Below are 11,928 nucleotides of genomic sequence, written 5' to 3' on the forward strand. Positions count from 1 at the left end.
TTACTTGTCAGAGAGAGAGAGCACACAAGCAGGGGGAGTGGCAGGCAGAGGGAGAAGCAGGCTCTCCACTGAGCAAGGAGCCCGATGCAGGACTTGATCCCAGGACCCTGGGATCGAGACCTGAGCCGAAGGCAGATGCTCAACCAACTGAGCCACCCAGGCGTCCCCTCAATTCTGTTCTTTACTGTCAGCGATCACTTTTTTTTTTTTTTTTAATATTTTATTTATTTGTTTGACAGAAAGAGAGAGGGAACATAAGCAAGGGGAGCAGGAGAGGGAGAAGCAGGCTTCCCACTGAGCAGGGAGCCCAATGCGAGGCTCGATCCCAGGACCCTGGGATCGTGACCCAAGCAGAAGGCAGACGCCCAACAACTGGGCCACCCAGGCGCCCCCAGTGATCACTTTCTAAATGATTTCATCTAATCAGTCCTATGCCATTAAATAACATCTCTATGCTGAAGACTCCCAAATTTTTATCTCTAGTCCTGGCATCATTCCTCACCTGCAGATTTGTATATACAACTACCTATTCAATATCTCTACTTGGTAGCTAGTAGCTTCTTAAACTTCTAATGTACAAAATAAAACCCTCCAATTCACCCCAAAATCTGCTCCTCAAATATACCTCACCTCAGTAAACAGCACTACAATTTATCCAGTTGGCTTAAGCCAGCAGGTTAAAAGATATCCAGACTTATTCTTCCTCTCTTATCTCACATCCAATCCTATCGACTCTACCTATCCAAAATTTCTTTCTCAGCACCTCTACCACTACCATCCTAAACCTGAACTACTACAACAACCTCCTAATAGGATTCCCTACTTCCACTCTTAAATCCATCACTCACCTCTGTTTAAAAAATAAATATTTTTTAAAAACTATTAGAGAATGAGGCAGTATATGCAAATCTTTAAAAAGATACTGTTTTTAGTAATCACATTTGTGATAGTGTTAGTACTATTATACTGACACTGTTGTATATAAGAGATAAAATAAATGAGAAATTATGGCATATTTCAGTATTCTATCATCCCCATGGCCTCAAGAAAAAAAGAGCCAGGGGTGCCTGGGTGGCTTAGTCAGGTGAGTATCTGGCTCTTGGTTTCGGCTCAGGTCATGATTTCCAGGTGTCAGGCTCTGTGCTCAGCAGGGGGTCTGCTTGAGGATTCTCTACCTCTGCCCCTCCCCCTCACTCACCCACACACTCTCAAATAGATAAATAAATCTTTAACAAAAAAAAGGGAGAACTGGTCATCTTCAGTAGATAAGAGAGGACCAATTCATTCCCTTATAATCTGGTAAACAAAGGTAAACGAATTGCACAATTGGTAACCAAATAACACATGAGGAGAAATGTCAATAATGGTATTCAAACAAATAAATAAATGAAAAAAGAATTAAAAAGTATCCCCCATTTTGTAAACCCAAGGAATTCATATATATATGTATTAGTAAGCACCAACAACTGCTAACACAAAACTACTACCACACACACACACACACACACACACACACACACACACCCCACAAGATATTAAGATAACAAGTCTCTGGATCCGGCTGCCAAGTGGCAGAGAATACAGAGAAAAGAGGAACATGTTGAACTGTAACATGAATTTGCAACCAGGAGATTCCAGACTGTGGGGAACTCTTCAGGTCAATCGGCTTCAATTCTTCAACAGATAAACAGAAAAAAAAAAAGAGAGAGGGAACCTATAGACTTAAAAGACATGTCAAGTTGTTCTTGTTGTTGTTATTTTTTAAATAGGCAAAATTAAACTGTGGTGTCTAGGGATGTACATTTGGGTGTAAACTATATTTTTTTCTTTTAAAGATTTTATTATTTATTTGAGAGAGAGAGAAAGAGCATGAGAGGGGGGAGGGTCAGAGGGAGAAGTAGACTCCCCACGGAACAGGGAGCCCAATGCGGGACTCGATCCTGGGACTCGATCCTGGGACTCCAGGATCATGACCTGAGCCGAAGGCAGTTGCTTAACCAACTGGGCCACCCAGGCGCCCTGGGTGTAAACTGTTTTTAAAAACACAAGAAAGTGGTTACTATAAGTTAGGATAATCATTACTTAAGGGGATAAGGAGAGAGTTATGACTGAATTGAGGCATGCAGAAGGGGCCTCTTTTGGGGTGCATGGCAGAGTTCTATTTCTTCATCTGGGTTGTAGTTACAAGGGGGTTCCCTTTATGATAATTTATGAAGCCATACATTTGTTCTGTATGGTTTTTGTGTGTGTTTTATATTACAATGAAAAGAATCGTTGCATAAATGAACGAACACATAAATCCAAAGGCTTCTCACTGCAACTAAAATCAAATTTACACTTCTTAAATCTTCTTTTTTTCAAGATTTTATTTATTTACTTGAGAGAGAGAGAATGAGAGAGGAAAGCAGGAGAGGGGGGAGGGTCAGAGGAAGAAGCCGACTCCCCACTGAGTAGGGAGTCTGACGCGGAACTCAATCCCAGACTCCAGAATCATGACCTGAGCCAAAGGCAGTCGCTTAACCAACTGAGCCACCCAGGCACCCAAATTTACACTTCTTACTATGGCTTACAAAGCACTACGTGATATGGCTCTTGCCTATATTCCTATCTTATCTCCTCCACTCTCCAGTCTGCTCTAGCCACACTGGCCTTCTTGCTCTTCCTCACATCTGCCATATTAATTTCTCCATCAGGGCCTTTACACTTGTTGTTCCCTCTACCCAAGACACTCTTCTCCCTTCTTCAGATAGCTCCCTTCATCATTTCACTGAGGTTTCAAATATCACTTCAGAGAGGCTTTCCTTGAGCAATGCATTTAAAACAGCTCCCTACCTCCTCACCAGGCATTCTGTGTATCCTTACTCTGTTTTATTTCTTATTTCTATTTGTCTACTTGTTATGGTCTGTGTACTCCACTAGATTATAAGTTCCATCAGGGCAGAGATCTGGTCTGTTTTGTTTACTGCTTTTATCTCCAACCGCTAGAACAAGAGCCAACACACAATAATACAAAATAAATATTTTTGAGTGGATGAATGAATGAATGAATTCCCTATACCAACATACAAAGTTAGGGAGCACTTCCCAGGCTCTTTCTGCAGGCTATTGTTCTATGCTAAATATGTATATTCTGGACACTTAATAAAAATGCCATTACCACACAACCTACTCACAGTTATACTTTATTCTTTGTTTACCAAGAAATAAACAACCGTCCAACAGAGATGACTGACTTCCTTTAATGGACTTCCATACAAAGACAGGTGTTTATTGGATCATGAACCACAAAAGTTTTTATCATTTATGTGGTTTTTCTTTGAGTATCTTTCCTTTCAGAACTGGTCACACCCAAACTTAACCAAGAAGTCCTACTAACCGCTGATTGAGAGGAAAGGAAGAAGTCAGAAGAGACATAAATCTGAAATCCCTTTTTCCTGTTTCCCCCTGAGGATAGATTCGGTAGGATTGCAACTATTATTGAAGATATATGTCTAGTCAAGAAAAAACTCAAGTTTACAGAAAAAGAAAGAATACACAAAAGAACTTAATGGGTTAATGATCTACAGAGTGGACAACAGCAGCACCTGTAACCTGGAAAAATGCAAACAAAATTAAAAAAGTGGAGGAAAGAGAAAAGAGGATCTAAGGGAAAGGCAAAGAAAAAAGAAGAGGAAACAGGCCCTCATCCATTCCTGATTCTTCTAGCTTCATCAGACCAATTTTAGGTTGACCCAAGTACATACCTCTGCATCTGAACAGTGGAGCTTGGCCCATTCTGTACATCTGCTTGGCCAAACTGGCCATATGCAACCTGGCCACAAGGGGCCTGTGCTGTTGAGGCTGGAGGTGCCTCTGAAGAAGGTGGGGCTCTCGACACACCTGAGGGTAAAGGACAGAAACTAAATGATTGAGAAATAACGTTCTTCTCCACCCTGAGCAAGGAATGTAAAGCAAGGATAAATAAGCTCAGACCTTCGCTGGCCCAATATTACAGCTTTGCAATCAAAAGGATACCAGGAACATGCAACTCTAGTTACAGATTCTGAACATGGATGACCAGTCAGAGTGTCTCCACTCTCCTAGACAGATATACTACAGATGAAGCTGTAACCAGAGCTACAAGAATGTAGAGGCTTCCTGTGATCAACATACACTCCCACTCAATCCAGGTCAGTCTAATGTTCTTATCCTAGACAAAAAGTCAACTCTTAAAAAAAAAAAATATTTTATTTTTAAGTAATCTCTACACCCAACATGGGGTTCAAACTCACAACCCCAAGATCAAGAGTCACATGCTCCACCAACTTAGCCAGCTAGGCACCCCAAAAAGCCAACTCTTTTAAGGAAAAGATCCAACTCCAGAACTCAGAAACTTAGAGCATATGAGAAAGTTGATGCAGAAGATGATCAAGTAATATAACAAACTAGATTATAAAGAAAGGCTCCTCCTGGGGAGACCATTCTGTCAGCCTCTTTTTCATATATTCTAATTATCTTAACCATCTTCTTTTTATCCACTTCTAAGTGTTGATGCTCCCAATATCACATGGCTCAGGAAAGTGTTCTCACAGTTTGGAGATTCTGCCCAGTGGTTCAGTCAAGACAACTGATTTGCCCTCCCATTAGTGCTGCCACCTTTATCTTCACAAAAACTGTACTCCATCATTTTGCCCATCAGAGATGCATCAAAGCTATTTCTACTAACTCCCCAACCGTCCTTTCTGCATACCATCCCCAACCATCCTTTCCACATGAAATGCAGGGAATTAGTAAGTTGGCACATCACTTTGGAAATGTTGCTGACCCCTGTTCAAACAGTTGTTTTTCTTTTGCTCTGTTCCTCAGTAGAGATCAGACAATTTAGAACCTGCCTACAGGTTAATTAATCTGAACCTACTCACTAGCTATCACAGAACCAGATACGTTTTCCATTCAATAACAAAGCTTCCTCTTGGGGCAATGCCAAACTCCGTCCTGATAAGCCAGGACTTGAGAGATCAGAGGTGGACTCTGTCCAGCCAAAGTCCAAATCCAGAATAAGGCTCTTCCAAAGACCTGAGACCTAATCTCACCACTTTACAAATTTTTTTCTCAAAATTATAATTAAAATGGTAATACTTCATTCATTTCCCAAATCTTACTTATGCCTCCTTGGTGCCGTTTTCCCCATATCCCTGTATAGAATTTACTATCCTAAAAAGCATTAAATGTTTGGCGTACCCTAAGTCTTCAGCTAGCCTAACCAAAGATCTACTGTTAGCCATTTTCCAAAAAGCCATACAGAGAAGCTGTAGAGTACCAGCTGCTCTTCTTGAAAAAGTAATGTAAAAGCCAAACACTGATCCTAAGGCAGCACCAGATTAGTCTTCTCTTATTGCCCTGATACTACAGAGCATCTAAGAAGCAGATGAAACTCAAGCAAAGGCAAAGAATGATATGAGCAGAAAGAATGGAGAAGCACACAAACACCACACTTTTTACCCATGAATTAGTTTCCCTGTCACAGGGTCATTTATAGATAGAACCATTAATCCAATGAGAGGCATTATCAATATATATGAGGAACAAGTGATTTCAGGGAGACTTTAGGTCAATAGGAAATATTTAATCCTGGTCACAGGCTCTGGAGGAGCTTTGACCACAACCTTTCCATCCAGCTGTGAACAAAGCAGGCAGTTGAGGCTGTATAGGGTGACATTCACAAGAAATGAACTGCCACTGAAACTGGAAGATGTGCTTCCACTAGATGTCTTAAGGCAGAACTTATGTAAAAACAGGGAAGAGCAGACTGCCCACAAAGTTCTCAGTGACTGAGAGCCAGAGTCATGTTCCTCAATCCCAGCCACTCCAACTCTCTAGGCAGCTTAGGTAGGGCAATACCACCCAACCTGAACACTACTGATTCCTCTCCTTAGCTCAAAGGAAACTTGGAAACACACCTGGGAGAGGTGTTTGCTGATAGCCTGGTACTGGGCCATTGTAGGCGCCATAGGGAGTTGGTGGGGCTGTGGACCCTGGTTGCCCACCATAGCTGGATTGATGATACCCTGTGTAGACAGGCTGGGGCTGCCCAAATGGCGGCACAGGTGGAGCTGACTGGTTGACGTTCATTATGAGTGCATCCCCAACTTGGTCTCACCTAAAAGATGAAAGAGAAGAGAGAAATTAATCAAAATCAACTTTCTAAAGACTAACTAACTATACAGGGTAGGAAATAGACATAAAAAAGAACTGACCTTATCAGGCAGTTTCTGCCCCAGACAGTAGCCAGATTACCTCTTCAAAGTAAAAATTTGTTACTGTGAACCCCATGTTTTGTCACTGCCAAGAGGGTATAAATTTCAACTTTAGACAGGCCCAATGGAATGGGGAAACAGCCTCCATTCCCCAGGGGTAATGATTTCTAGTGTCTACTCACACAAGGAGTCCTGCCACTGATGAACTACTGTGATATTATAAGTAAATGAAACAATGTTTCACTTCCCATTCATTCACTCTAGCATGGATTCATTCAACAAACACTGAATACTCTCTAATGTGCTAGTCATTTTTAATCACTCAGGCTACACATATAAAACAGATCAGCTAAATTCCTTCCTTGTCAAAAGACAAATTTTAGAGTAACCGATTAGAGAAATGAAATTCTTTGGCTGAACTGCAATAATTCAAATGTTACTCCATTCCCAGTCTTCCCACCAAAAGAATGTATGGATTTGAGAACTGAAGCATTAAAATCATTAAATGTAAAGGACACCCAAAAACTCCAGCAAGGTACCAGACTTTATCAAGTGCAGGCCAGGCCCAAAAACTTCTCACAATAACCTAGGAAAACAGCCCAAGGATCATTGACAAAGTTAAGATTTCATGTAAAAAGATCATTCATCTAACCTTCAAGCAGAGGAACTAGGAGTATTCCAAATCCCATGAACTTCTCCAACTATTCTGTTTCTGCTTTCCTTATATGCCTGTCATGAATCTAGGCCACCACTGAAGTTATCACAATCTTGACCAGCAACAGAGGAATGAATTAGAGGGCCTTTCCCGGGTCCTTCCAAGAACAACACTATCTAATCACATCTAAACAGCCCGATCATTCCAGCTACTCTATAGACAGATGGGGCACAGGAAGCAGGAGAGTTCACAGCTGCTGCAGTAGAACAATGGGCCTCTCCCATTTGCTAGAGAGGGTCATCTTGAAAAGCCGAACTGCTTCTGGACTAGAATTCTTTAATCTTACAGCCATCCCAGGAACTGTTCTTCCAAATCCTAAACCTTGCACAGGTCACAACACTAAGCTTGACAGATGACCCTTCCCCTGTATCTTCCTAAAGTCAGTGTGGGGGCGGGGGTCGGAGGAAAGGAGCTTCTTCGCCAGGAAATAATCTCACACCCAAGAGTTTGGAGTAAGGCTCAAGTCTGGACTCCATTCTGGGTAGACAGCCGAGGGTGACAACCCAGGGGGCGGGGCAAGCTTCCTAGAACTCTGAAAGTAGTCGAGCTTGTGGAGGCTGGGAGCGCCGGGGATCAAGACCAAGAAGCCAAACTAGCTTCTCCAGCCACGACGAGAGGGCTGGTCCATTAAGCATGGAGATCGAGCGTCTTGCGCCCTTCAACAGGCTTGGCGCAGGAAGCGGGAGCCGGAATCTGGGCCGGGAGGAGAGAAGGGAGGGTCTAGAACTGATTCAGGACTGTGGATGCGTGAGGTGAGGGTCTCTCCCCGTGCCCCGCCCCCAGGCTCCTCCCTTCCTTCTCAGACCGGACCCCGATCAGGCCAGTGATACCTCGGCCTCTCCCCTGCTTTCCTACCCACCAACCTCCCGATGCCACTCCTCACCCGGCTCCAGATCCAGGTTCGACTTCGTTCCTAACGTCAAGGCTCCCAGGCCCAACTTCCGGTTCCGAGGGGGGGGCCGGAGCGTCGTCCCCGGAAGTTCCTCCCCCACGCTCCAGGGCGGGACACTCCTTCTGCCACGTCTGCCGTAGACGTGACTTCAAGAACCCGGATGCCGCGCATGCGCCACTGCTCCCTCCCATTATGGCTGAGCCCTGGGAGGCTCCGCAGATTCTTATGCATTTCCGCCTTTTATTTTCCCCCAGATGTTCTGGTCACTTTACGGTCCCACTAACTGAGATGCGATCGAGAAGACTAGGTCAAACTATCTTTAGTAACGCCCCCACAATCCTCTTATGACACATTAGTGACCTCTGAGCTAGAGTCCTGTAGACACTTCCTGCTGACCCCTGACCCCATTGATTTCCGTCGACGAAGTTGCTTTCACCTATGACTTTTGCTGGTTATGAGATTACGGAACTTATTATAGTAAAGGGTACTAACTTTGCTTTCAGACTTCATGTGTTCAAGTTCTGGCTCTGCAGCTCACCAGCTTGGGAACCTATCTCTGCCTTAGTTTCTTTCATCTGTAAAATGGGAGAGAATACTAAATACCCTTCTAATAGCTTGTTGAGAGGATGGAATTAGACAAGTCACATAGACTGCCTGGCACCGTAACAATCACTCAGTAGATGTCAGATGTTATTAACCATTTTTATACAGTGGCTTCGTTTAGATGCAGAGCTCTGCCAGAGCGTGATGATCTCTGCACTCAGAATGCCCCCAGGCTGTTGGAAGAATACAATTCCTGGAGTAATTATTATCCCATTTAATGACTAACAATATTGTAGCTAATAGTTGTAGGATTTTTAAAAAACATACATGACCTCACTTAATCCTTTCAATAATAGTTTTAATTTTAACTTTTTTTTTTTTCTTTTTTTCTTTTTTTAGCACTGCTGTGTACCAAGCCTTGTTTTGGGTTCTGGGAATACAGTAGTGAACAAAAGTTCTTGCTCTCCTGTGATTGACAGTAAATAACAGTTATTCTGAGGCATGGAGTGGTTCATTCATTGAAAAAGATTGCACTTCTAGTCTGTGCTGGAAGCTATATTAGGCATTGAGCATGCTTTAGTCAGCAGGCCGATTATTCCTGTCCTCAAGAGTTTATAGTCGAGGTCAGTGGTTCTCCAAGTGTGATCCTAGGATCAACAGTATCAGTATCACCTGGGAACCTATTAGAAACACAAATATCAGACCCACCTTAGACATAATGAATCAGAAATTTGGGAGGTGAAACCCAGTAAACCAAGGTTTTAGGCCCTCCAGACAATTCCATAGCATACTGAAGATTGAGACCTACTAATCTAGATTAGTAATTTGCCAAATTCAATTAACATTTGTTGAGCACCTGTCCTAGGCTGTACCCTTTGCTAAGCGTTTTCACATAATTGATCTCATTTAACTCTCATATCAGCATAGGAAAAATATGTATTATATTTATATATATATTTATATATTATATATGTAATATATAAATATGTTAGTAGATTATTTCATTACACAATCATCTAATCCTGTATATATTACTATATGTAATTAATTATACTACATATTATTACATGTAATTAATTATATTACATATTATTATATGTAATTAATTATATTACTATTGTAATTAATACATATATTACACATACGTATATTACTATATGTAATTAATTAAATTAATTGCTATAGGTGTTAAATATATAAAATACATTAGTAGGTTATTTCATTACACAATCATCTAATCTTATATACACTGTCTTATTTTAGGGAACTAGTAGCTTTAAAATTTTTCCAGGTCTATGTGGCTCAGTTGGTGAAGCATTTGCCTTCAGCTCAGGTCACAATCCCGGGGTCCTGGGATGGAGCCCCACATTTAGCTCTCTGCTTGGCGGAGAGCCTGCTTCTCCCTCTGCCTCTGCCTACTTGTGCTCTCTCTGTCAAATAAATAAATAAATAAAATCTTTAAAAGAAATAAAATAAAATTTTTCCAGGTGAGGGGCACCTGACTACCTCAGTCAGTAAAGCATGCAACTCTTGATCTCAGGGTTGTAAGTTCGAGCCCCACATTGGGTATGGAGATTACTTAAACATAAAATCTTTAAAAATAATTTTTTTTTGCCAGGTGATTCTAATGTGCACTCAAGGTTAATTGAAAGTCACTGGTATTGCACAATGACTGACATGTAGCAAGTAATAAATATTTGACTAGTGAGTGAAAGGATATTTAGAGGGGCTTCTGGGTGGCTCAGTCAGTTAAGCATCTGATTAAGTTGGTTAAGCATTGCTTTCTGCTCAGGTCAAGATTTGGGGGTCATGATCTTAGGGTTGTGAGATCGAGCCCTACCTCAGGTTCTGCATTGGTTGTGGAGCCTGCTTAAGATTCTCTCTCTTCCTCTCTGCCCCTTCCCCAGTTTGCTTGAAATCTTTCTCTCTCTAAAAAAAATAATAGTAAAATTTAAATTTTAAAAAAGGACATTTAGATACTCTTTTTACTGATGAGGTCAAGTAACTGTCCAAGGTTACACAGCTAATAAATGGTGGAACAAGATTCCAAATCCAGTCTAGACCCTAAGCCCCAGGTGTTTTCTATGACTACATCATACATCAAGGCGAACAGCATTTAGCACACTAGTACAGCAGCTATTCCAGGAAACTCTGTAGCTTTTGATGACTCTACTTACAGCATCATTATGTTATGATTTATAACAGAAAGAGATCTCTTAGAGTACATTCATTGAATGGAAACCTAAAAATAAGTAGAGATTTTATTATTAACATGGGTTGGCATGTTTATGCACACCTATCTGTATCTATCTTTCCATGACCACCTGTGCACTGTAAGAAGTTATTTAATTTAGCCAACATTTATTGAGCACTCATCACATCAGGCATTGCCCTCTGGGCTGTTGATGGGCTATTGCATATAGTCCTTTCAAATTTCTCACCATCTAGGAGGAAGACAGGCCTATAAACAAACTACAATATTGCTGAGAAATGCAATAAAAATATGAATGAGATACATATGTTGCCCAGAGGAAGGAAGGATTAATTCTATAGGAAGGAAATTGGGAGATGGGCAGGAAAGACTTTATGGAAGAGGCAACAATTCAACTGGGGTAGGGCTGATTAGAATTCCTCTACATTGCCCAGCACTGCACATTATAATCACCTGTGGTACTTTTTATTTTTAAAAAATATTTATTTATTTATTTATTTATTTATTTATTTATTTATTTATTTGATTGAGAGAGAGAGAGAGTGCACAAGCACGGGGAGAGGTAGAGGGGAAGCAGACTCCCTGATGAGTGGGGAGCCCAAGGTGGGGCTCAATATCCTGACCAGGAAGATCATCGCCTGAGCTGAAAGGAAGAGTCAGAAGCTTAACCAACTGAGCCACCCAGGCACACCTTCTGTGGTACTTTTTTAAATGGCAATACTAGGTGCAACAACATGGATGAATCTAGAAGGTATAATGCTAAGTGAAATAAGTCAGAAAAAGACAAATACCATATGATTTCATTCATATGTAGAATTTAAGAAGCAAAACAAATGAACAGAGAAAAAAGGAGTCAAACAAAAGAACAGACTCTAATATAGAGAATAAACTGATGGTTGTCAGAGGGAAGTGGGTGGAGGGATAGTGAAGTAGATGAAGTGATGATCACTGAGTAATGTATAGAATTATTGAATCACTATATCGTGCATCTGAAACTAAAGTAACACTGTAGTTAACCATACTGGAATTTAAATAAATAAATAAACCAACCAATCAATAAATCAATAAATAATTTTTAAAGATCTTATTTTTATTTATTTGACAGAGAGAAAGAGAGTGAGAGCAGGAACACAAGCAGGGGGAGTGGGAGAGGGAGAAGCAGGCTTCTTGCCGAGCAGGGAACCCAATGTGGGGCTCAATCCCAGGACCCTGGGATCATGACCTGAGCCAAAGGCAGATGCTAACAACTGAGCCACCCAGGCACCCCATAATAAATAAATTTTTAAAAGAAAGAAAAATGTACAAGATTTGCACAAAGAAAGTTTAAAAC

The 11,928-nt window shown here is 41.2% G+C and overlaps 1 protein-coding gene across 5 annotated transcripts in view; it reads right to left on the minus strand.

Moving 5' to 3' along the window:
• SEC24C (SEC24 homolog C, COPII component) overlaps window positions 1–7,989 on the minus strand; it is a 25,388-nt gene extending 17,399 nt beyond the window's left edge. For 4 of the 5 annotated variants that reach the window (XM_081822907.1, XM_081822908.1, XM_081822906.1 and 1 more), the window contains exons 1-3: window positions 7,835–7,989; window positions 5,940–6,139; window positions 3,744–3,879 (exon numbers count right to left, since the gene is read on the minus strand). In XM_081822907.1, coding sequence (XP_081679033.1) covers window positions 3,744–3,879; window positions 5,940–6,111 — 308 coding nt within the window. In that variant the 5' untranslated portion in view covers window positions 6,112–6,139; window positions 7,835–7,989. Of the gene's footprint in view, window positions 1–3,743; window positions 3,880–5,939; window positions 6,140–6,236; window positions 6,492–7,834 lie in introns of those variants that run through there. The other variant, XM_081822905.1, reaches the window with a different exon arrangement.
• Between the last annotated feature and the right edge of the window lie 3,939 nt (window positions 7,990–11,928).

This window comes from Leptonychotes weddellii, chromosome 6 (assembly GCF_054177405.1).
Source record: "Leptonychotes weddellii isolate Sample4059 chromosome 6, ASM5417740v2, whole genome shotgun sequence".
NCBI lineage: Eukaryota > Metazoa > Chordata > Mammalia > Carnivora > Phocidae > Leptonychotes > Leptonychotes weddellii.